The 26,527-nt window shown below is 35.5% G+C and overlaps 2 protein-coding genes across 6 annotated transcripts in view; one reads left to right on the forward strand and one right to left on the reverse strand.

The window, feature by feature from the left end:
* Ralgps2 (Ral GEF with PH domain and SH3 binding motif 2) overlaps positions 1-26,527 on the forward strand; it is a 199,505-nt gene that overhangs the window by 97,140 nt on the left and 75,838 nt on the right. The window lies entirely within an intron of this gene.
* Angptl1 (angiopoietin like 1) lies at positions 42-26,527 on the reverse strand. 2 transcript variants are annotated; one of them, XR_001872270.2, is made up of 6 exons: positions 26,214-26,527; positions 20,160-21,004; positions 6,911-7,104; positions 4,890-5,160; positions 2,381-2,624; positions 42-119 (listed from the first exon to the last, which is right to left on the reverse strand). XR_001872270.2 is itself a non-coding variant. In XM_008826128.3 (5 exons), the coding sequence occupies exons 2-5, from the start codon at positions 20,977-20,979 to the stop codon at positions 2,437-2,439; spliced, it is 1,473 nt and encodes a 490-aa protein (XP_008824350.1). In that variant the 5' UTR covers positions 20,980-21,004; positions 26,214-26,527; the 3' UTR covers positions 1,949-2,436. The 2 variants fall into 2 exon arrangements, 1 of the variants encoding a protein (XP_008824350.1); XM_008826128.3 differs by lacking the exon at positions 42-119 and having other exon boundaries at positions 1,949-2,624.

Raw genomic sequence — 26,527 nt, forward strand, 5'->3', positions numbered from 1 at the left:
CTGGAACTGGAGATATGGATTGCTTGCAGCCATGTGGATACTGGGAATTGAACCCGATTCCTCTTCAGGAGCAGTCAGTGTTCTTAACTGCCGAGCCATCTCTCCAGCCAGAGTTCATTCTTTAAAAAAAAAAGTCTTTATATTAACTCTTTGAAAATTTTATACAATATATTTTGATCAGACTCACCCCCATACATTCCTCCATGATCCACCCCCACAATCCCACCCTCACCCCCAATTTTGTGTCCTCTTTTTTTTTTTTTTTTTTTTTAAATGACCTGTCAAGATGAGTCCATTGTTATTTAGTGCAGGTAAGACAACCACATCTTTGTTTTATATATTCTGTTAAAAATTGGTTTGTTTTGGTGTATGTTTTTAGCTTTTTTGAGATGGTCGTATGTAGCTCAGGCTGGCTAAGGTAGCTGAGCCAGGCCTTGAACTCCCAATCCTTCTGCCTCCAACTCCCAAGTGGTAAAATTACAGGTGTGCCCTACCATGCCTGACTTATACCTTACCTACTATACTAGTAGGCTAACCTGTTCTCTCCCAAACTTGAGGCTGAAATTCCTGTGGCTATTGATGCCTTAATTTTTCATTTGTTTTAAATTAACTGCCTGTCTTAACAGCTGACAGAGCTCTGTTGCATTGGTAAGTCAAAGATTATGAATCAGTGTAAATTCATGCTTGAAAACATAATGTTTATTTCAAGACATTTATTGATTCCCCTACTCTGTGTAGTATCATCAATAATACAGTATTTCAGTAGTCTTTCTGGTAACTACAGAGCAAATCTCAATCAGCTCTATGAAGGACAGTAGAATTTGTCCATGACTAGGGAAGTTTTAAGATTCCGCCCTATTTTCTAATTTATGTGTTGACTTCCACATTATTCTGATTTTAATAATAATCTGTGAAAATTCTGTAAGATTTATTTTTGATGTCAGGTTTTGGGTTTTTAAGTGAAATGCTTATATAGTTCTGTCAATAACTGTATGCCAAGACTAGTCCCAGTACTAGGTTATAACTTTGACCAGTTTTAGTTTGAACTGTTTCAGATGGGAAATATTGCTCTTTGATAGACTTGAGTTGTCTGAGTGACTATCTTCACATTAAACCATTCCTGTCTGTGTACAGTTTGCCTTGCTAATTTTAGTTCTGGTTGGATTTTCTTTTAACTTGAGGAAAAGTTTTAATATCTTTAAATTTTTAGTTTCACAAATGAATTAAGGGACAGTCAGCTCTAAAAAGTGAATATATTTTTCGGGAAGAAGTTGTTTCAGCAAGTCCCTAGTAAAGGTATTGATCGAGAAGATGGGTTAAAGACAGTGTAAGGTTAAGGCTTAGTCACATACACTGTAAAGTGAAATTAGAAGTTTGGACAGCCAGGCTCCTGTGGATTTTGCTCTGAAGCTCTTGTACCCTCAGTATTAGGAAAATATCTTTAACAGATCTTTGAAACTGTTTTACCACCACCTGTACAAATATTTTTTTAAAAAGTATTAAACTTTCTTACAAGTAGCAAACAGATTCTTTTGTTTGCTTGCTTGTTTATATGTTTTGGGCTCGTTCTAGGGATAAAATTCAGGCCCTCACACGTGTTAGACATAATATTAACACTGAGATATACCTAGCTTACAGATAGGACTTTTTTTTAAAGGTAAGGATCAGGGTTAATGAATATATTTAAAAATATAATTGAAATATGTAAGACATTGGAATATTAAATAGTCACCATTTTGTAATACCAGTATCATACTGATTTTATCACTACATAAAATTCTTGTCAGGAGATTTTGGTACTATGTCATGAATATTAATAAATTCATTTATTTTTATGCATTTTTCATTTACATAATGTATGTGTTATTTATGCATTTTTAAATGATATGTATTTGCATACCTTTTGTCCTAATTATTTAGAGAAAAATCATTACATATGAAAAGCACAAATGTGAAATTTTATTTAAATTTTTATTCAGTGGAAAAATTATTTTCAAGGGCAAAACTAGAGATTTTCTCTAATTTCCTGTCTGTACTTTCATAAATAAAATGAATTATTTGCCTGAAGTCTTAAAATTATTTTTTCATTGGAAGTTAGAGCAGTCTCATAGTTTTTAAATAAATCTTAAAGTATCTTGAGCATGTATTCAGATTTGATTTAAAATAAGATTTGTTTTACGTTGTGGCATATATTTACATTTACCTATATTCAGTCAATATAATTTTTAAAGTAACAAAGATATGCAAACAAATAATCTATAGTATATTAAAGGAAGATGAGACAATATTCATAGATCCCTTCTTATAGTTATGGTAAAATTTGTTTTGCAAACTGTATCTAAAAATAAATTGTGCAAAGTAACAAATGTGTGACATTTACATTTGGGAGAACTGAAAAGCAGAATCTGTGTCATGTAAATTCGAGACTGACTGACTTCAGTCAATAGGCTTGATCATCATCTGAACTGCTCGCAATGAGTAGGACCCGCCTCTGTACTCAGCCCAGAAAATTCCATCTTGGTGCTTGCTTCTGTAATGACCTCCTCTGTACCATACTCCATTTAGGTTAGAATGTGCACAGGCATTGTACCACCAGCCTCCTTTATGAAAGTGGGCACAATTTCCTATAAGGAGGAAAAAAAAATACAGATATCAAAATAAATTTACCACCTAATTTTTTTTTTTTTTTTTTTTTTTTTTTTTGTCTTTTTGAGACAGGGTCTCCCTGTAGCCCCAGCTGTCCTGGAACTCACTATGTAGACCAGGCTGGCCTTGAGCTCACCTGCCTCTGCCTCCCGGGTGCTGGGATTAAAGGAATGCGCCACCATGCCCAGCCTAAATATGTTATTTTGCAAACTGTCAAGAACTTGTTCTGCCTTTGAAACAATTTAAGTTGAGCTTCTCTTACTGATTTCAGTATCTTATCTCAGTTTTCTTTCATTTATTCTGTTCTTATTGTATCAAGATCCTTTTTCATTTTACTTTTTGCCTGTTTAATTATTATACACACACACACACACACAAAATGATTTACTTTTCAGACAATAAGGTAAATAAAATGTAGTGTTTATATGTGAGAAATACACAGAGAAAGAGAAAGGAAAGATACAGAGTTTGCAAAGAAGTGTAGAACTTGAAAGAAAATTGAATTCTTAAAACAGCCCAACCAGGGGCTAGAGAGATGGCTCAGGGGTTAAGAGCACTGCCTGCTCTCATACAGGACTGGGTTTGCTTCCCAGCACCCACATGGGAGCTAACAATAGCTTAACTCCAGTTTCAGAGGATCCAATGATTTCTTCTCACCTCTGTGGACATTGTATGTATGTGCTGCACTTATATACAAGCAGGCAAAACTCTCAAACACATAAAATAGATAAATTTTAAAATTTTTAATAAAAACTTAAATCTTCCAACCAGTTATTAAATGAGTCTGTAAACAAAAATCATGTGTTACAGCCACAGCTCTCTTCTCCCTCTTGCCAGTGTAAAATAAGTTAAAATAGAGACTTTTCTGCCACTTGCTAAGGTAATAGCTGAACAGAAAAAAAAAAAATCAGTTTTCTTAGTAGGGATCTCTTTATTACTGCAGAAACCTGGGTTAAAAGGTCAACAGTATAGGAGAATTAAATATAAAATTATATGGATCACTATGGCGCATTTCAAAATCTAAGAAATACCTTTTCATGTATCCAAATAGTTTGCCCCTTTTAGTTCCCGTATGTCTTTATTCAAATGATGCCTTCTCATAAGAACCTTTCCCAGCCAACTTATATTAAACAACACTCACCCAAGACCCTAATAACGACCATGTTCTATTCCCTTATGTGGTAGTGTTAATTGTCAACTTGACACAACCTAGAATCACCTGAGAAGGGTGTGACATTGAGGGTTAGATTGCAGACAGTGTATGTGGGATTATTTTGATTATGTTAACAGAGGTAGGAAGAGCTGTCCACTGTGGGTGGCACCATTCCTTAGACAGAGGGTTCTTAATTGCCTGAGTGGGGAAAACAAGCTGAGCATTGGCCATATGCATTCATTGCTTTATGTTCCTGATACAGCTGTGATGTAAGACTCCCTTCAGCTCCTGATGCTGTGACTTCCTTACTATAATAAACTTAAGCCAAAATAAATCCTTTAAACCCTTCCCTTCCCCATGCTAAGTTGCTTTTGTCAGAGTATTTTAATGATTGTAACAGGAAAATGAACTGAGGCACCTTATTTGGTTTGTTTTTTTTTTTTTTTTTTAAGAGTATCTGTCACCACCTAATATATTATTTTGTCTTTTCTTCTTGGGGGTAACCTCCAAAGAGCAGAAGTTTGTTTCACTACTGAATTTCCAGCACCTACAGTTTGAAAAAAAAACATTTACTTTTTATTTTATGTGTATGAGTGTACTGTCAGCATGTATGTAAGTGCACCAGTGTTGCAGAATGCCCCATGGAAGTCAGAAGAGGGATTCAAATTACCTGAAACTGGAGTTACAGGTGGCTGTTAGCCACCATGTAGGTGCTGGGAACTGAACCTTGGTTTTCTACAAGAGCAGCCAGTGCTCTTAAGCACATAGCCATCTCTCCAGCACCAGCACCTGCAGTTTTTGATGTATGGTAGGCATCCATCTAATATATGAATTTTAGGCAGAGTTTTATTTCCAAATGGATGTAGCTTGGTTTTGTTTTGCTTTGTTTTGTTCTAGAACTTCATTCTTCCTAAATACCATATGTTCGGGCTGCCTTAAAAATCCTAAAAGCTCGATCATGTTATATTTCCTTTGACTGTGTCCAAGATAACTCTTCAGAGATTTGAGTAGCATATACTTACACTTTAATAACTAGGCTTTATTCAATGCATAGAAAGTGAGGATTTCACAGAGATACTATTTTTCTTACCTGAATACATGTCTTTATCTCTGTCCAGTGTGGTAAATTGTTTACCATTATGCCACATCATAGAATCCCCTGCATTTCCCTGGTAAGTTCCTAAGCGCAGTCTGTAGAATTCACTTTCAGGTTCTAGACGAAAGCTACTATATTCCGCATAGACCTTTTTATCACTCCAGTCTTCTAATTCAATCAGCAGCTTATAATTATCTTGATTACTAAGCATATAGATATTTTCCAGTCCAAGCCAGTACTCTCCATCAATGTTTCCAAACCCTTTCTATTAATATACAAAAGAAACAGGAATGCATAGTGAGTGTAGAGATCATAGGTAAGCTTTAAAAATTCAGTAGCATGATGATGCTATCCTTTTAAGAGGTAATGTGATCTTCCATGGTAGAGAGCCTGATTTCTCCAAGGTCATTTGTGTTCCGTATCATAACTTTCTTTTGCTTTGCTTTATTTTAATATGCCAACATTAATTTATGTAGCTAGATTCAAGTGCTGTAATAAGACTAAGGCAAAAGATAACAAAATTTATTACATTAATTGAAACTACCTATATCCTTCAGAAAGGTCCTCATTCAAAGAGCCATTTTTTAAAAGTATTTGTATTCTGTCTCTGTGTTAGGCAAATAGAAAATGTCTAAAATTAGTCATTCAATCAAAATGAAAGCATGTGTGTTAGAGCAAATTCTCTTTAATTTTATTATGAGTAAAAATAAATATGAGAAGATACAATAGTAATCTTTAAAGTTCACCCTGATTAATATGTAAAAAAAAAACTATCTTATTCTATCTTATTTTAGTAAGCATTTGACACTAGAAGTACGTAGCAAAACAGATTTAGTAAACCCCATCTTTTTTTATTTTATTTATTATTTTTATTTTATGTGTATGAGTGTATTTACTGCATGTATGTGAGTGCATCCGTGTTGTGCAGTGCCGCGGAGGTCAGAAAAGGGCTTCATATTCCCCTGGAATTGGAGTTAAGGACGGTTCGTTGCCGCCATGTGGGTGCTGGGAATCGAACCCGGGTCCTCTGCAAGAGCAGTCAGTGCTCTTAACCACTGAGCCATCTCTCCAGCCCCCATCTTAATACTTTAGAGAAGATCAGGCACGTTCAAGGTAATTCTGATGGTCACAATGAAAGATTGTTGGGAAATTTTTCCCCCTTTCATTTGTGCTAGTTACATGTTTAGAAAATTGCATCATTTCTGACATGGATATATATTAATGTCTTATCCTTTACTGCCAGTAAAATATTATGTAAGAGTAAGTAATCACATATTACTACACAGTTTTGAGTGAGAAATTAGCCATCTAGAAAGTCTCCTTTCCCGTCTGCTGTCCTTAAACTGATGGCGTATCATGGAACACACCAGTTTCCTTGAGATACTCAATGAAAATGGAGTAACACCATCCAGTAAGTTTTAGTTGTGTTAAATACTGTGTTTCCCTTTGAAAGTCACCATATACACTACATTCATGTGCACACACACAGACACCACTCAAAAGTTTACCATTGTGACCATCAGAATTACTAAAAGACCAGTTGTTAACCTTTCTCAAGTTGACATCACAACTATACGGAAATCTAGTTGTATTCATATCCCTATAGCATGTATCATGTCGTAGACTTAAAACATGATTATTAAAGGTATTTTATCCAAGAAAGAGGTCATTTTTTTAATATCTTGTGCTTTGTTATTGCTTAAATACATTTTAAATTATACATGTGACTATAAACAAAAAGTAGTTGTATTTAAAGTAGAATTGAGTTGTCTTTGCAAATGTACATGTATGTATGTCACCCAGAGTGAAAGGCAGCATGTTAAAGTATATCATAGTTTCCTTTTAGGATTTTAACTTTGAACTTAAAACTAAAGGCAAGAATGAACTTTTTGCTGGATGGTGGAAATCACATGGATAGCTTTGTTTTTTTAGCTGCATGTTTTGACTGCATAGCATGGCCAGTATTTAAAAGGCTACTTGAGTCTACCTACCCACATCTGAACTTACTCATTTACCTTATAATTGTCCCAGTTTCTGAAGAAATTGACAGAGCCATCTGTTCTTTTCTGAATAACAGTCCAACCCCCAGGATCCAAACTGTTTTCACACCATAACTGCATTGGTCCATTGCTGTTTTCAGGTTTAATCATGTAAATTCCACTGACTGAATGCCCAGCTTCTTTTGCTTGCTGACAGTCTTTGAATGGTCCTGTAATTTAAATATCACTGATTATCAAGAAATGTAAAAGATAAATATTAAAATAGTTTTTAACAAGATTCTTACCTTCATGCCTCTCTATAGATAACCACTTTTTTATTTGCTGTGTATAATACTCTAAAAGTTAAACTAAATGAAAAAGTTATATATAAAAAGGAAATTTATTGAGAGGATTACAGGATTACTTCAGTCCCATTATTCAGAGCATGAGCTTGTTTCATCTTCCCACTATTCTCTGCTTGTCAGCATATATGCACACATACAAATTAATATATCTGTATTCCTCAAACATAAAATATTGGATTCTGTCTTTTATGGCTAATAAGCATTTCTTTGCTGCAGCAGTCTCCATTCGAACACCTGCATTAGCCAGTCATACAGAATGACTTCATTCTTACTAGCTTCATTTTTTTTAATTTTATTTATTATTTTTATTTTATGTGTATGTATGTATTGCCAGCATGTAGGTAAGTGCACCCGTGTTTCACACAGAGGTCAGAAGAGGCTGTCGGATCCCCTGGGACTGGAGTTACAGACAGTTGTTAGCTGCCATGTGGGTGCTGGGATTCAAACCTGGGTCTTCTGTAAGAACAATCAATTTTCTTAACCACTGAGCCATCTCTCCAGCCCTTAGCTTCATTTTTATACATATAAAAATACTATTAGATTGATCTATTGGAGCAAGGAAATATTAACACACATATTTTCTTGGTGTCTAGTTTATAGTCTCTGAACTTTTATTTCAGTGGAACATATCAGTTTCCTTGAGATACTCAATGAAAATAAGAGTACCACCATCCAGTAAGTTTTAGTAGTGTTAAATACTGTGTTTCCCATGGGGCTGGAGAGATGGCTCAACGGTTAAGAACACTGGTTGTTCTTGCAGAGGACCCAGGTTTGAATCCCCACACCCACATAGCCGCTAACAACTGTCCATAACTCCAGTTCCAGGGGATCCAACAGCCTCTTCTGACGTCCACGAGCATTACACGACACAGGTGCACTTACCTACATGCAGGCAATACACGCATATACATAAAATAAAAATAATAAATTTGAAAAAAAAATACTGTGTTTCCCTTCTGGAAACTCACTGTTTCATTCATATATTGAAGACTAAGAAGCCCTGAAATAAAGAAACCAGAGTTTCCCAAACTTAAGTAACCTTAAATTTCCTTCATACCCATAAAGAATAGATTTCAGGCTAGGTATGGTTGGACACATGCATAGTCTAGAGACTGAGGCTGGAGGACTGCCACAAATTCAGGGTCAACTTGGGTACATAGTGAGTTCCAAGCTAGACTGGGCTTCAATGTGAAACCCTGTCTCAAACTAGAGAATAGAAATTTAGGAATGTTGACCTAAATACCTTCCTAAAGCATTGTATCAGTTCTGGCTGATAGTAATTTTCTTACTGAATCTATACAATGACCCTGTGATAGCTTTCAGATATTCCACAGATAGAAAGAATAGTTAACTAAGGCCATGTAATGTTAGGTGGTGGTAAACTCTAGGCTCTGGTCCCCATCTCTCTGCCCCTCTAGACATTCTATTTTTAGCCAGCTAAGTTTTTCAATTTTTTTAAAATGATAAAACGTGTTAAATTATTTGTAGAGTCAGATTAAGTTTATGATTTCCACGTTGTGAGATCTAGAGAAAGTGTCTTCTAGCTTTACTAAACATCCTTCAGTTTCATCCTGCATTAAGCCTTTTTTATAAAGCATGTAAAAAATACAATTCAAAAATAACAATTATTTTAAATAAAGATGTATTTGAACAAGAGAAAGTAAAAAAGCATGTAAAATTTTGTTTTACTAGAAATTTTAAAATTAAGTAGATTAAATGGAAGACAAATTAAATGGAAGATTGCATGCAAAAATTAAGAAAACATCAATTTCTGTACTCCATATTTTTATGTTCCATAGATATTTGACCATTTTATATTTCTTTAAGCTATCATACAATGTCTATAAACACTACCATAGAAAAAATATGGGAAACTGGGAAGAATTTCTTCTTTTTAAAGTTATATTGGGTATTGCAGTTTTTTACTTTGAGAGTGTCAGTGGTTCATTTTTTCTGAGATTTATTTTTGCATTCATTGTGATAAAGGCCTTAAAATAAATATGATTGCTTTAAAATTCTTGTTCTTTGCATTTTTAGTTTGCTGAGTTGTGTTTATTTATTTTAAGATAGGATCTCATCCTATAGCCCAGGCTGGCCTGGAACAAATAACATAGTCCAGGTTAGTCTTAAAATCATAATCCTCCTGCCTCAGTTTCTCAAGTGTTAAGAATTACAGGCCTGTGCTGCCATAACTGGCTTTGTTTTTTGTTTTTGTGTCATTAATGGAATTTTTTTTCCCAGTAGCTTTTCAGCGTATCTACTGAAATGGAGTTCTTTTCCTTTGTTTTTTAATATGGTAAATGTATTTTAAATGGTAAAACGGTCAAATACTTTGACTCACTTAGTCAAAGTATTCAGGGGTTCCCCTCCCCTTTTTCCTTTTAGAGACGAGTTTTTATTTCATTTAGCCATTAGCATATTTTACATTCAGCTGCAGTTACTTGTGGCACAAAACATTAATATACTGGGAAAATTCCACATAAACCAGTATGACCTTTTTTTCTCATACTCCCCTTTTTTCTAATCATGTTTGAACGATTCCCATCATAGAAGCATATATCATAGTCAGTTGAGAGAAGAGAGTAGTTACATTTCAGATTAAGATGAAAGTCACAGAACTTTAATTTCTTATGTGGGAGTAAAATGGAAAGAAAAGTAAAGTTTGACTCCCAAGCCTATACTGGGGGTATTTTGTGTGGTGCATGGTAAAGTATGTTTATTCATAGGCAGAGGCTTTATCTTTTATTGGGTGTCCACAGTTTGAGCCCACTTACAGATTCTCAGATATTTGTTGTGTTAAATTGATTTTTGATAGGAATGGTTTCTGGAATTTCTTCAGTTCTGTGTTTTTCTTTTAAGAATTATCTTTCCTGGGGTGTTGGAAAGATGGCTTAGTCAGTAAGTTTCCTACCATACAAGTTTGAGGACCTGAGTTTGGATCTCTAGCACTCACATAAAAAGCTGGGCATAGTAGCACATGTCTGTCACCCCAGCACTGGAGTACGGGGTGGGACACAGGAAGATCCGTGTAGCTCATTGGCTGGCCAGCCTAGCCAAATCAGCAAGCTGAAAGTTTAGTGAAAGACCCTGTCTCCAAAAGGTGGATATCAGTTAAGGAAAAAACCCAGTATCAACTACTGGCCTATACACACACATGCATGTGCACACAACACGCACAAACATATATACTCTTTCCCCCCACATATGCACACACAAGTGAATTTTTTTAATTTAAAAGAATTATCTTTTGTGTATCTAGCACAGGCTAGACTATTTTCTGGTCAAGGGATAAACAGCCTTGGAGTCAAATGGGAGAAGTGATAAGAAGATGCTAATTCCACTATAGCATAACTAAGCATTTTGATACAGTTGAGTGCATGGTAAAACGAATGTCTGAGAATTGAGCAGTTTGTTTTCCTGTATCGGACTGAATTTTGTAGACTGAGGAAAGGTTACGCTATTGAGTTCAGGACCACATGTGGGTAACAAGAGGCATGCTTAGTCTTATGCAGATGTTACAAGCTTCTTATGTCTGAAATGTAAAGGGCAGGATGGTTCTTATAGTTTGTCAAGCAGACTAGAGCCCCCTTGGTCATCTGCTTGATTGCTTTAGTCTAAAAATGCAGTTCTCTTGGATGCTTTTTAATTAGCCAGATTTTTTTCCCCTAAGTTGTAACTTTCTGGGATATCTAAGGAGCATAATTCTTATGTTAAAACCTAGTGCTATCACACTTAATGCCATGTGAGGTTTGATTTTTGTTGTTGTTGTTGTTTGGTTTGGGTTTTGGGGGTGTTGTTTTGTTTGGAGAATGAACATAAATATTTTTTCACGTGAGAAATTTGCTTATTCTGCAAGTGCTACTTTATGTCCCTTGTTCTGTAACTGCTGCCTTTGTAAATATTTACCATGTACTCATTTGAATATGGTGTGACAGCTTGCACTTCATATATAAGTATATATTTAAAAGTGACCTTTTAAGTCATTTGAATGCTGCAAAATACTTAGCAATGTCAAGGTTTTGAATAGTGAAAACATCCAGGTTGAGCATCCCTTATCCAGAACAATGCTTGGGATGAGAAGTGTTCCTAATTTTGATCTTTAGTTTGGGGTATAAATAAACTTCTCCAGTTGAAAATGCTGCCAGCACTCAGATTTTCAGATTTGGAGGCATTTAAAGATTTTCAGATCAGCCTACATTTGTTTAACTTACTTGCTTAACCTTTGTGTCAAATACCATTTATTCCATGGAACTAAGCTCTTTTTATTTAATAGATGCTCAGATAAGTGCAAAATTGTAGGTTGCCTGAATCTAGCTTTCATTTGATAAAACCTCAGTATATGCACATTTAAATTTTTCATTAGTAATTTCCTTTTTTTGACAGTGGACTTTGTGTTTACAGTTTTTTTTTTTAAATTGTCATTCTTATTTATGTGTACGATTGTATTGCCTGCATGTATGTAAGGGTACCCATGTTGTGCAGTGCCCACAGAGGTCAGGAGATGGTGTCATCTCCTGGAACTGGTGTTAAGGACAGTTGTTAACCAGTCCTATGTAGGGGCATCCAGTGCTCTTAACTGCTGAGCCATCTCTCCAGCCCCAAATGTAGATTTTTATTTTTCCTTTTTTTTTTGTTTTTGTTTTTGTTTTTTTTTTGAGACAGGGTCTCCCTTTAGCTCCAGCTGGTCTGAAACTCGCTATGTAGACCAGGCTAGCCAGGGATCTCACAGAGATCCGCCTGCCTATCAAGTGCCAGGCGTGTACTACCACACCTGGCATGTTTACAGTTTTGACATCTTGTTAGACTTAGTTGATACGGAGCCTCAATAAAATTTAGTTGAAGACATTTTCTGGAATGTATGTATAAAATGAGCAGTGCTTTTTGTCAGAATTCAATGTTTGGTTTTTATAAGTATAACTTTACTCCATTGTATACTTTTGATCTTGGCAGAAACATTCCATTCCCTCACTATTCTTTGCACTCCTTACTTGCTTTTTGTCCTAGAATTAGTTGAAAATTTGTTCATATATTAAACATTTAACTTTCTTTGTATTATACTTAACAGTAATTAATAGAAATTCTTAAAACTACTAGTAGTAGGGTTGGAGAGATAGCTCAGTAGTTAAGCACACTGGCTGTTCTTGTAGATGACCCAGGTTCAGTTCCAGCACCTACATGGTGACTAACAACCATCCATAACTCCAGTTTCAGGGGATCTAGTGTGTTCTTCTGGCTTCCACAGGCATTGCATGACATGGGTGCACTTACTTACATACATGCAGGCAAACACTCATACACATTAAATAATTTATATTCAAAAACTGCTAGTGGAAATTATCAGCTCTATTCTTGAAAAGCCAAATTTAACTTGCTGCTTTGCATATTATCAGAATCAAATTGACTCATGATTCAGAAATATATTCATGGTGCTTCAAAGGGTATAGAGTGGACAGGCCTTTTCTTTAAAACAGAAAGTTTATTAACCATTTTCTTGCATGTAGTAATCTTCAAATAGGCTTCCTCTCCCTATGATACATATTTGGATTCTTCTCAAAGCAGAAAATTGGAATTGTGTATGATAGATTTGAAGAAACAGTCTCTTCTACAGTTTGTGATGGTTAAAGTTTATAAAAAGTTAAACTAATAAAATCTTATTCATAGAAAAATATTAACCAGTGATGACACATTGCTTCCCAAAAGATATTTTTACCAACAGTCCATGTTTTAACAAAAAACAGTGGGGTTTTTTTAAAAGGCTTTAAAAATATTTTTTATTTATTTTATTACAATTTTTATTTTATGTGTTTGAGTGTATTGCCTGCATGTGTGTAGGTGCATCCATGTCCTGCATTGTCCATGGAGGTCAGAAGAGGGTGTTGGATCCTCTGAAATTGGAGTTTCTGTGACAGTTGTTAGCCGCCGTGTGCGTGCTGGGAACCGAACCCTGTCCTCTGCAAGAGCAGCCAGTGCTCCCAACCGCTGAGCCACCTCTCCAGCCCCTTATTTTTTTTTTTTTTTTTTTTGGTCTTTTTGAGACAGGGTCTCCCTGTAGCCCCAGCTGGCCTGGAACTGCTATGTAGACCAGGCTGGCCTTGAACTCACAGAGATCCGCCTGCCTCTGCCTCCCGAGTGCTGGGATTAAAGGCATGCGCCACCACACCCGGCCCAGCCCCTTATTTTTACTTTAAATACATGAATGTTTCTCCTTGCATTCTAAGTACATCTGTGCCATGCATTGCCCATGGAGGCCAGAAGAAGGCATTGAATCCCCTGGAACTGGAGTTAACAGATGGTTGTTAGCTGTCATGTGAGTGTTGGGAACTGAACCTGGGTCCTCTACAAGAGCAGCCAGTACTCTGAAGCACTGAGCCATCACTTCAGCCTTATAGGGGCTTTTTACTTGGTTAAATTACAAGATAAATCCTTTTTGTGATAGGAGAAATGAAAAAAAAAAAAACATTTAGGAAATCAGCAAGTAGAAACTTGGAGAAATAAATGTTTTAATTGGATTTCTAGTTAACTATATGATGAGTATGTTCAACATTGTTTTAGACTAGAACGTTTGAGGCAAACACTATTTTAACAGTATGACTTAATTTAGTTATTTAAAATAGTTATTTTTATTTTATGTATATGAGTGTGTTGCCTGCATGTAAGTTCACCTGTGTTGTGCAGTGCCACGGATGTCAGAAGAAGGCATCAAATTCCCCTGGAACTAGAGTTACAGATGATTGTTAGCAGCCATGTGGGTGCTGGGAGTTGAATCCATCTCTTCTGCAAGATCAGACAGTGATGCTCTTAACCACTGAGTCATCTCTTCAGACCCAAATTACTTAATTTATTAATGTATATGCTTGAACTGTGTTAACAACCCAAGTTTTTATGCTTTACGTTACTAAAGAACTTATTATTTTTCCTAGTGGAACAATAAAGCTATATTTCAATAGTCGCTTTGCTCAACTAGTCTAGCTTTTATAGTTTAGATTTTTTTATGTTTTAATTATTATATGTATTTCACTGAAACCTATCATAACTAAAAATTCACTAATAGGAAGCATTACAAATATTTTAAAAATACTTTATTATTTTTATTTTATGTGTATAAGTGTAAGTATACCCATGTCAAACAGTGCTGGCAGAGGCCAGAAGAGGCCATCGGATCTCCTAGAACTGAAATTACAGATAGTTGTTAGCTGCCATATGAGTGCTGGGAACTGAGCCTTGGTCTTCTTTAAGAGCAGTCAGTGTTCTTAACCACTGAACCATATCTCGAGCCCCCAAAACATTTTTATATGTAAATATTCTGTAGTTTAATGTTGGGGAACCCTGCTGCTAGGGTTGTAGTCCTCATGTCCGGATAGCTCTAAGGAGCTCGGCACCATATGGAAGGACTCCCCTTCTCAGCAGGGGGCCTCCTGCTCTCTTCCTGACTTACCTGGAAAGTGCCACCAAGCATGGATGCCTGACCTTATTTGGAACATGACCTTTGACATAGTTACCTGGAGTAAAAACTATCCCCAGCTTTTTCTATATGATAATCAGGCATTGCCTGGTAGTCGGATGATAGGAGCCTACTGCCACATGTAAATAAAGCATACTATGAGCACCTATCAGCTGAAGCATTGGCTACTGCCTCCACACTATATTTTCCCCTAACATCCCACTAAATACACGGAGCTGTTTCACTGAGTCTGGAGCTGTTTGTATCACTGAACCTGCCTCCCCGGAAGGGCTTTCTTCCGTCAGTGCTCACTGGCCATCCTGACCCCGTTCGTCACTTCTGCTCCCTTTGTCCTCGTAGAACAGTGGCCAACGACCCATGAGGAGAGGCCACAGTTTTAAAATAAGCCTGCCATCTCACATATTTTTAGTTTCTAGTGACTGCTTTTCAAGTTACATTTAAGCTTTTTTTCATGCCCCCATTTAGCATGGCAAAGCACATAAATATGCTATTTGTGAAATGTTAATGTTTTCTTCTATAAAAAGCTAACCCAAAAAGTAGCCACTGGCATCATTGATAGTTTAAAATTTCATCAGTAGCCAGGCATGGCAGCTCATGCCTTTAATTTCAGCACCCAGGAGGCAAAGGCAGGTGGATTTCTGTGAGTTCAGGGTCGGCCTAGTCTACATAGTGAGTTCCAGGCCAGCACCACTACAGGGAGACCCTGTCTCAAAAAGCCAAAAAAAAAAAAAAAAAATCATTAGTAACAACTTTTAAGATATATAGTTTTACATTCTGAAAAATGAGATCATCACATTAAGCAAATTAAGCTAGACATATGTTTTTTATAGTTCCTAGATTTTATATAGATACATAAAATTATTTTTTAAGGTAGAAGATAATGCTTCTGAAAAAATGTATTTTAATTAAAAAAATGGATCCCCAGCACTTAAAAAAAGATCACCTTCTGTAAGTTTGCATTTGTTTGTTTGAGGTACATTTTTCTTATAACTATTTAAAAGGAAATATAAAATGGCTTATTATAATACCTTCTTTTAAAAGTGAGGATGACTTCCCCATTACCTCTCCTCCCAAATATGCCTGCCATTCTGCTTTCTCTGTGAGTTGAACTGCTTTTAGGTACCTCATGCAAGTGGAGTCATAGTCTTTGTCTTTCTGTACCTGGCTGAACACTACTTTATTGTGTATTTTATTTTGTGTATTTAGAGACTTTAGAATGACTATCTACATGTAGAGTACAGTGATAGGATGTTCTTGGTGCCAGTAGCCATTCATTTTTACCTTCATTACGTAAGGCCTGTCAATGTTAGACACTTCATAGAGTTGTAAGAATAATTTATCACATTATATAAAGGAATAAAAATAGCAATCTTATTTACTTGTTTGTAGTAATGTGTATTTGCTATAGATCAGAGAGTATTAGAAGTAGAAAGGACATCTGGTCCATTCATCACTGTTCTTGTCCATGGAGTAAAAACAAAAAGTAACTCAGATGGTACAACTAGGTTTTCTGAGTTCTACATTCTTTCTCTTATTTGTTTACTGATTAATGTGATAATTCTTATGATATATCTAGTAGTTATACCCTTAAATGTGTTTTTATTTGTAAAATAAAAGTGTCTACTTAAAATGATAATGAAAGTTATCTGTATGCTTTAATTTTTACATTAACATTTATTGAGACTGCTGTGTACCCCACTGTTTCATAAAAGTAAAATATGCCTCAAGGGATTTTGGCATGCTAAACCATGGGAATGAGGTTTAATTCTATAACAGTCTTCTTAGGCTGGAGCTCAGTGTATAATAAAGCCTAGAACTGATATTTTCATTCTGTATAGCATTTTCTTAATTTGTCAGTTGTGTAAATATGTGATTCGTCATCTCTGCTAGAATTAATGATACCATTGACTTAACTTTCAGGATCCATATTGAGTAGAATTCCGTTGATTGTATTTATGAAAATATAGAAAACTTCATAGTAGTTGTTTCAATACAGTTGTACCCTGTATAATTTAGGATAATACAATACCTTACTCATCTTTATGTATAAATTACATACCACAAAAGTGTATGTAAAATATTTTTAAGGAATAGCAAAGATAAATGTTTTCCTTTCTAAATCTAGTGGAAAATTTTGTGACTATCTTCCCTTTGGAAATTAAAAGGCTTGAAGTTACTAATTAATGATCATCATTTACCTAATTTAATAATACTCTGGCTGGTTGCTGCTGTTAAAGGTTTGTAATGAAGGAATCCAGCATAAAATCTTTTAAATACTTTCATGAAGTTCTTTGGAATGGTGACTTTAAGAGGCTCTGTGTTTCCAAATGCAGTTTTAGCAGCTACAGTCAGTATGCATCTGCCAGAAAGGCGCTTATAATATATTTAGGATGTGTTTTACTTAGATGTCTTGTGCGTACTTGTAAAGGTAATACAATTCAAGAGGAAGGTGATGAAATTTATCTGTCAACAGAGAGAGGTATTCATGAACAATCACTTCAGGCTTGTGGATATCAAGAAGGACTTTCATTTTGTTTTGTTTTGTTTTTCATTTATTCTTTCATTTAATCCCAATCTTACAATTTGAATGGCAAAAATCACAGAGTATTTAGGAGAAAATAAATATATTCCTTTTATTGGAACAAGTTTTCATGAAGGAAGCAGATGAAAGGAAAATTGGCTAAGTAGGCATGACTCTTAAGAGGAGGGCATTGGGACTGGAGAGATGGCTCAGCGGTTAAGAGCACTGACTGCTCTTGCAGAAGACCTGAGTTCAATTCCCACCACCCACATGGCAGCTGACAACCGTCCAGAACTCTAGTTTCAAATGAATTTGATGCTCTCATCTGATCTCTGCAGGCATTGTGCAACATGGATGCACTTGCATACATGCAGGCATAACACTCATACACATAAAAATAATAATAAATAAAATTTTTTTTAAAAAAAGAGGACATTATTCTTAGCCAGATAAGCAAGACTTTATGTTTTCAGTGGAGATTTTTGAGCAGAAGTGTGGTATATGAATAGTTTGCAAAGGTAAGTTTATTACAAGTGTAGACTATATTTTGATGAAGAGAAAGAATGGAGTTAGACCAGTTAGCAATCAATTACATAATTCTTAGTAAGAACTGCAATTTGAGTGTCAAGTGCTATTGTAAACTCTTTTAAGTGTTAAACCCTGAGCCAGTTATTAAGCACAGTTATTTCATTTTACATATAAGGAAACTGGGCCATACACTATCACATAGCTACTAATAATGCCTCTGTCTTCTAGCTTGCTCCTGTGTGGGTAATTTAAATTTAAGTTAATAGTTCTGGTTCTGAATGGTAGACATGGGGGGCTTAAGTAGCATTCAGTTGATTGTATTTATAGATTAAGTGGGAAGGATCAGGAAATCTTTAAATTTTACTTTTTTGAGAAAGTTATCCTAAGGCTATAATAGGAAAACAAAATGGTTTTTTAAAAGTTAAAAAAAATCGATTACCATCTTTATGAGAGGAAGAAAAGGATTGACCAAAATATTGTTTATTTTTGAGTCTTGGGCTGTTTTGTGAATCGTGTTTTTATTTTTATTTTATGAGTATTAAGTGTTTTGCCTATGTGTGTAAGTGTACCACATGCATGCAATGCCCACAGAAGCCAGAAGAGGGTCTGGAACCTGGGTCCTCTGCAAGAGCAGTCATCTCTCTACCCCACTAGTGAAGCATTTTTTTTAAAGACTATTGGTATTTTCTAGATTTTCTTCAGTGCATCTGTATTTGAAGGGACATTTGTTTTGAGACAGTTTCACTTTATAGCCCAGACTGGCCTCAAACCTAGGATTTATCCTCCGCCTCAGCTCACCCTCACCCCCATGCTGTCATTATAGGAGTCCTACCACCAGCTTATATCATTTTTGTCATGATAATTTACTTCTAGAAGGAAAATGCTGGTTTGGGAAAAGGATTATTTTAGGGTTTACTCATTCCTCAAATATGACGAGCCCAGTATGCCAAACCCGGTGCAACAGGGAGGCAAACAAAGCAACGTCAGCAAATTCAGGGCAGTGTGATAAAGAAAGTAGATGCAAGAATTAGCCCATGATTTGAAAGAAGAGTCATTTTAGTACTATTTGTTTGAGTCTTAGAAGGCATAGCATTAGGCTTGAAAGCTTTGAGCTAAGTGTTGACCAACTATTCGGTAGTGGACACTTTTGAATGGGAAGTAATAGTAGAATATCCAGCTTCTCTTACAATCAGGAGGGAGAATTCCTTTCAGGACCTGTCTGAGTAGTAATGATCCTTGAAGCCTTCAGATAAGAGACCTCTAAAATAAAATATCCTGAAAAGCACTTTTCAAGGTATAAAACAAAATATGCACTAAAAAGACTCAGGAAGGTCAGAGGGTTCAGATGTGACAATGTGGAAGTCCATAAAAACAGAGATATAAGTGGATCAGTGGACACCACTGCTGCAGAAGACAGCCTTGTGCTGCTTCTGATCTTTGTGTTTTATGTCTTACCTTTTCACTGAGTAAATCAGTATGACTTTGTTATAGTTTTTTTTTTCTTTAGTACATCTGAGTTTCCCCTCCATTGTAAGGAAACAAATCATTTTAAAAAGGGTTCAAGAAGGATGATTTACAAGAAAATGGAATTATGCATGTAAAATAAATGAAAGATGTCCATTCACAGTTTAGCAGTAAACTTACTAAAGTGCAACAAAGAGGTATAGTCTGTCTTTGTTTTATGTTTGTTTTCTGTCGCCTAGATTCAAGACTGATGATAAGTAAATTAAGGAGAGGAATGAAATTAAAAGAGAGTCAGTGATCTCAGGACCATTGTAGAGTTAATGTTAATGAAAACATTGGAATACAGATTGCAAGTTACTCTTTAACCTTGGAAAATAGGATACCTTTTTCTCCTGAGGCAAAAAGACTAGGCTTGTATAGATGTTTTGAAGTTGAAAGAACAAGGAACCCAGGACCTGATTAGACTCAGAGAAATATATGAGTCATTGCTTTAAGAGCAGGAATTAGGATATCCCCTTGTAGGCTTGAGAAGAATAAAAGCAAAAATCTTAAACTTCTGCAAAGGCTGATGCTAAGTGCAGCAAGGAAAGGAGGAAAAGCGATTATGAAGGAGCAGGAGGTGGAGATAGCTGGAGGCTGACGGCCTGGCCTTGGAGCCTTCAGTGAGGAGTGCATCAGTGACTCACTTCTCATTGACAGTAACCTAGACTGTAAGAATTGAATGAAAAAGTGCTGTTGTTATATAAACTCCAAGAAACTCAGAACAGGGAGAAGAGATGTATTTCATTTTAAATCTTGATAACACTAAAAACAAAAATAGAAATTTATCTTAATGTATATAATAACATCACAAACAAGAATAAGGACTTGTTATGAGTATTGGTTCATAAATCCTAAAACATACTAACTTCATACTTCCATTTTTACCAGTAAAAAATAACTCACCTTCATTGATGAAAGTTACTGGTGGGACCTTGAAAGGGCTCTTTGTGGGAACTGTTGCCAGGTCAGGTGGTGGCATTATGTCTCTAGGATAACCTGGATCCCTCTGAATCTCATTGCCTCCTAGTAGACCAGGAGTGTACTGGTGACTGTTAGGAATATGTTGTGGCACCACCTGGACAAGAGGAGGAGACACGTGGGTGTCTTGCCTGGAAAATATCCTCAAGCACTGCTCTTCCAACAAAGTGATCATCACAGACTGGTTATTGACAAGATCAGTCAAGGAAGCATATTTCACCTCCAGTTCCCTGTACCTTGTTGCCATCTTCAGCATTTCTGTGGTGACATTGAGGATTTTGTTTTCCAGCTGGGAAAGTTCAAGTGAATTATCTCTCTTACGGATAATCTCATGCAGCAGTTGCATATAGAGTTGAGTAACACGAGAGTTCATATTACGGCTTTCTTTTCTCAGCAGCTTCACCTCATTTACAATGTTTCCATCTACATCCACCACCAACTGTAGGACATCTATCTCTCGCTTCTGCCTGGAGAGGACATCCTTCAAGTTTTCAAGGTCCATCCTGGTGATCATGTCTTTAATGGTACCTGCATCTTGACCTTTGGTGTTGACACAGATTGGCCCTGTTATTTTTTGTTCAGGAACCAGGAATGTGTATGAACATTTCTTTGCTTCCTCTTTACCATCTGTAGCACGAGGATATCTCCTCTGGGTTGTTTTTATTCTGAACTGTCCTCCTTTGCACTTACCAGTGCCCATTAGTAGGAAGAGTAGCACACCCAGGGTCCACATAAAAGCCTTCATTTTGAAATGAGCTATACCACGACGTCTGTAGGAAAATAAGTGATTGGCAAGAAAATTAAATTGTTAATTTACATGCACACCAACACTGCATTGAGATTCCACTTTATCCCTGTTACAGTGGCTATCATTGAAAACACAAATGCCAGTGAGGATGTGGGTGACTGCAGCTTTTAAACACTGTTAGTGAAAATGTAAACTAATGCGACCACTATGGAAGTTCCTCAATAAACTAGAAGTAGAACTGCCAGACAATTGAGCTGTAGCACTCCTGGAAATATGTGTGAAGGACAAGTTACAGAATCAGCCTAGGTGTCCACCGAAAGACAAATGGATGAAGAAAATTTGGGAGATAGATATATATGCATACACATATACACATACATATATAATGGACTTGTATTCAACCATAAGTACCAAAATTAAGTCATTTGCTGAAAAATGAATGGAATTTGAGATCATCAAAATAAACCAGATCCAACAAGGCAAATCCCACATATTTTCTCTCTTATGTGGAACCTGTTTTTTTTTTTAACTTTAAAAAAAATTTATTATTTTTGTTTTTTTTATGTGTATGCATGTATTGCCTGCACGTAGGTAAGTGCACCCATGTAGTGCAATGCCCGCGGAGGTCAGAAGAGGCTGTTGGATCCCCTGGGACTGGAGCTATGGATAGTTGTTAGCTGCTATGTGGGTGCTGGGATTCGAACCCGGGTCTTCTGCAAGAACAACCAGTGTTCTTAACCACTGAGCCATTGCTCCAGCCCTGGAACCTATGTTTTATGCATACAACACATACACAATGTTCACACATGTGTAACATGACATGAAAATAGAGGATAAGAGACAGGAGAGGATAATGAGGCAAGAGGATAATGAGGCATGAATATGATCAAAATATATGAACAAAAATGTCCTTACAAAACCCATCACTTTGTGCAGTGAATATACACTAATAATCTTTTAGACTAGTAGTATGAAAACATCCAAGACGCCATGCAAGTTGGTGCATGCCTTTAATCCCAGCATGTGGGAGGCAGAGGCAGGTGGATTTCTATATGAGTTCAAGGCCAACGTGGTCTACGTAGCGAGTTCCAGGCAAGCTGGAGCTACCGGGAGACTCTCAAGAAACATTTTAGACAAGTGAAAATTAGTTTTATAGCATCCGCTTTTAGGATTGGAGATAGAATGCTCACAGTCATTATTGTGGGTAATTGTGTTACCTTAATTACAGTCATATATTTGCTCTGAGTTTATAGGTGGTTTATCAGGTTGAGCCTATTAACAAGAAAATGTAGTGAATTGAATTTTAGTAAAATGTTCATAATTTTCAACAAGCATTACCAAGGAAAGAAACTATAAATTGAATATAAAGGGTATTTTTGTACCTATGTGTGTGTTGAAGGCCAAAACCACACTAATATTAGAAGCAGATCTAGAACTTGGGTTCCCTGACCCTCAGTATTTATAGCAGCAAATACCTGAATGTGTCCTTGGAATGTTTTATATTCACTGTGACAAATGCAAAGTACGTGTTCTTTATAGTCCAATTCTTTTGCGGAAACATTAAACTATTTCCAAGAGCAAAGATTTCTTTTTCTCTTTAGTTACTTCCCAAGAGTAGTGGTAACAAGTGGTGAAGGAGTGAGGAAAGTGTGTTCATTTTCATTAGCAACTTTGCCATCCTTAGAAGCTTGATTCTAGCTGCTGTCTTTAAAAGCTGGTAGTGGATATCTTCATAGCTTTTCTTATCTACTTTCTGAGTCCTTGTTTCTTAATTTCAGAAGTCAGATCCCAAGTTGTTTATGCAACACAACAGGAACACTACTTAGTATCCATTGGATGTTTTTAAGGTCCACCGTTATTTTAAGACCTTTTGTATATTAAATTATTTTTCCACAACCCAATGAGATGGGTGATTCTGACCTCCATTTTCTCATGAGATTGGCACCCCAAAGTACCTTATCAACAGTCACATAGCTATCAAAAGATAAAACCAGAATTCGAACCTAGGCAGAAGACTTCAGAATTCATTCTTTTCATTAACCATTATATCATATGGCTCTGCATTCCAAACTACTTTGTCAAAAGCACTATGGCAACCTTCTGTATTTATGAGTATTTAACACATACTATTTGCATTTATGATAACACTGTGACGTAAATGCAGTATCATTTTACAAAGGAAAAGTTCCAGAGAAACTAAAACATTCAAATGGGATTCAAATATTGTATGCTCTGCCTACCTTTTCTAGACGACTTTTATCCTATCGTACCATAACAGAGGAAGTCTTGGTGTATGATTGTGGTCTTTGGTAGTCTTTTCCTGGCTTGTAGTTCTTTTCACTGGCCTGTTCATTTATAATACAGAAGCACTTGCTGGTCATTTTTATTGGAATTTATTTTCACCTTTTTTTATACCCTTCCTTGCTGTCATTCCTTTCTGTCCATATGTATTCTATCGGTTGGTGTTTATGCAATCTAAATTATGACTGCACACATGCACAGTCATCTATCAGTGAAGCATAGACTATTGTGAAAACTGCTGCTGCCTGCACACATTAAAAGCATGTCTCATTGTTTTCAGTGTTTTCGATTGAGTAGTGGGTTCAAAGCAGAGATAATGAAAATAAGTGAATAATAGGAGGCGCGTGGAAAATTATTTTTCTTTCACTAACTTAAGATAGGGAGGATGAATGTAACATTTAACATCAAAGCCTTCTGTTGCTGATAGCCAAAAACACATGAATGAGTACTTTAGCTTCTTAAGGTTTGTACCTTGCCTTTGGGCACTGTAGAAAATTAGAAAAAAAAAAGAGCTATTTGTTTTTTTAAAGAATATCTTTAACTTTTCAAGAGTTACCCTACATCAAAACCTGAAATTAGATTTTTTTTCTGTTACATGTACAGGAAATTCTTGGAATTTAGATATGGTTTAATTTTTTTAAAACTGAGAACAGTAAAAATAAAATATATGCCATCAGCCTCTGGGAAAGAATATATATCATTTTTCCTAAATCTCTTTGTTTCATTTTAATAATAGGACAGAAACTCTTGACTCCAAATTATTTGAATACTTTCTACAATGAAAGAAGCTACCAGGATAAGAAAAATCAGGAAGTATCATGAAATTTCAAAGCGAGTAGAATATGTAAATAATAATCTTGATTGGACAGCTTGTATTAATACTAGACACGGGTTTTGTACAACTAAAAACTACTCTCCAAGACTTTGTATCAGTGTTGTTAATTGAGGGCAAAAAACATCAAAATGATAATCTATATTAAAGTTAAAAACAGCTTTTTGTCAGTTCTACCTTGGGTCAGTGTGGTTACCAGAAAATTAATCAGAACACTTAAGTTAATATTTAAAAGTTGGCAACTAAAAATTACGTTTTGTTTGTGAGTGTGTGTGTTTTAATAAGTTTCCTCATTCTTATAACAGCAAGGATTTCATTGTTCCCTAAAGCAGAGTAAGGAGACACATTTCTTAAGTAGTAGACTACCTACGTCATAAGTAAAGAACTGGTTTAAAAATACATTTACTATTACATTTTCTAAAAATATGCTCTTATTTAATGTTTTCCCACATATGTTCAGTTTTAAAAGTGAAAGATCCATAAATCTGCGTTACCTCATAAAACCTTTCTGTGTATGTTAAAATTTCCTAGGTCCCAAGAGAACGTTATAAATTAGTTAAAGCATACTTGAGCAAAAGACTGTGTCTTTGCTTGGTTGTTTTTAGAAAAGAAAAAATATCTGTGCATTTAGATTAATTTTGTTAGTACTGTTTTTTTCAGAATTGCTACATTGCCAACTGTTAGAGGAAATAGCAGCTACGTTTACTTCCTTTCATATGGTAGACTCAGAAAGGCATTCAGTCGACTGCGTCCTGTACTGAAAGCAGTAGAGGCACATAGGTTAAAATGAGATATACACTGAGGATAGATTAGATGAAGAACTCCTTGATTGTGAAATATGTTTGAGGAATTGATTTGAGAACAAATTCATCTTCTGGACATATCCCAGGAAGAGATCAATCATTATCTGTGATTTGGATTTTAGATTAGATGCTTGCCTAAGGCCTCAGAAGACCCAACATTTAATGAGGTCTTGCAGTTATCATAGCAAGCAACAACAGAGATGGCAGTATTTTAAATCCAGTGTTGCTTAGAAATTCTATAAGAATCTGATAGGAAATATGTGTTTAACAGAGATCTCAGAATTGAGTATTTTAATCTTTAAGCAAAGGAAATGAAAGCAAAGTTGAAAAGTAATCTCAGCATTACTATTTGTTTGTTGAAAATTCTTACCACTAAAAATTAAAGGTCATGTATCATAACAAACTTAGGTGTCTTTGATGTTAAAGCTTACTATTGATAAGTAGCAATTTCATTTTTAGTAATTCTCATGATTAACATAATCCCTCCGCTAGAATGTTGAAGAGCACCTCTTATGTATGGTTACCAAAATTATTTTTAACACATATTTCTGGATTTTCAATCATTTTTTTAGTAATTACATCTTCTGAGTTCATATTATTAATACTGACAATTTCCTACTACTTCTCCTCAGTCCTAATCTTAAAAAAAGGTTAAGATTTTTTTATTTGTATCAATAACTGCTTTTCCAAATAATTCCACTTAGAGTAGTTTTAATTTGTTACCAGAATTAAATTACTATTATTAGCAAGTTTTAAAACTATTTTAAATGTTTATTCATATTAAGAATAGATTTAACTTAAATTTTCCCAAGAATTTTACTTAAAATTTTGGTTATAATTGATTTTGTTTCAAAATTTTAGTTATTTCTTCTTAGCTTGTTTTATAGTCATACTTTGAGAAATTCAATAGTTTATGCCTATCTTTAGCATATGTACTGTACTTAGTTAAGAAGACTAACTCATGTTGACAGCTATTTTCTTTACATCCTTTGTTATTGATTCTTGTGCTATATATTTAATTGGTTACTTTTAAAAAAAAATTTTTTTTCTTTTGCGAAAGCATTTGTTTTCAGAAGCCCAGCATGTATGTATCAGCCTGTAATCATATACTAGCTCTAACCTCAACTACTACATTAACCATCATAAAGTACTTAATGACAGGTTTTTACATAAAGATACAATACATTATAGTATATTCCAAAGTTCTTTACTAGATCTTGAAATTTTTAGTACAAATGTAAGATTATGCATTTGTCATAGAATTTTGAATAAACATAAAAGAAATATCAAAATACCTTATTGTGTCTGTTGAAAAATGAATCCAGAAACTTGCTGTCCTTATTCTTGATCTTTAAAAAATCTGTAGAAATTTGTTCATCTTTGACTTTAATGGCAACTGCATTTTTCTTTTTTGGACTGTTGAATCCAAGGAACTTTTTACAGTACTAATGGATTGGGTTTGACAGCCTACCTATTGGAATTTTAGGCTGTCTGTGGGCTTTCTCTAATCCAGCAGAGAACGCATTGTGTCTGTGCTGTCTGTAACATGGAGAAGTGCAGTAACCAGCTGCAGCTGACAAACTGTCCACACAGTACTCGGGGAGAGAAG

The sequence above is a fragment of the Nannospalax galili genome, unplaced genomic scaffold (assembly GCF_000622305.1).
Source record: "Nannospalax galili isolate Female #2095 unplaced genomic scaffold, S.galili_v1.0 scaffold429, whole genome shotgun sequence".
Taxonomy (NCBI): domain Eukaryota; kingdom Metazoa; phylum Chordata; class Mammalia; order Rodentia; family Spalacidae; genus Nannospalax; species Nannospalax galili.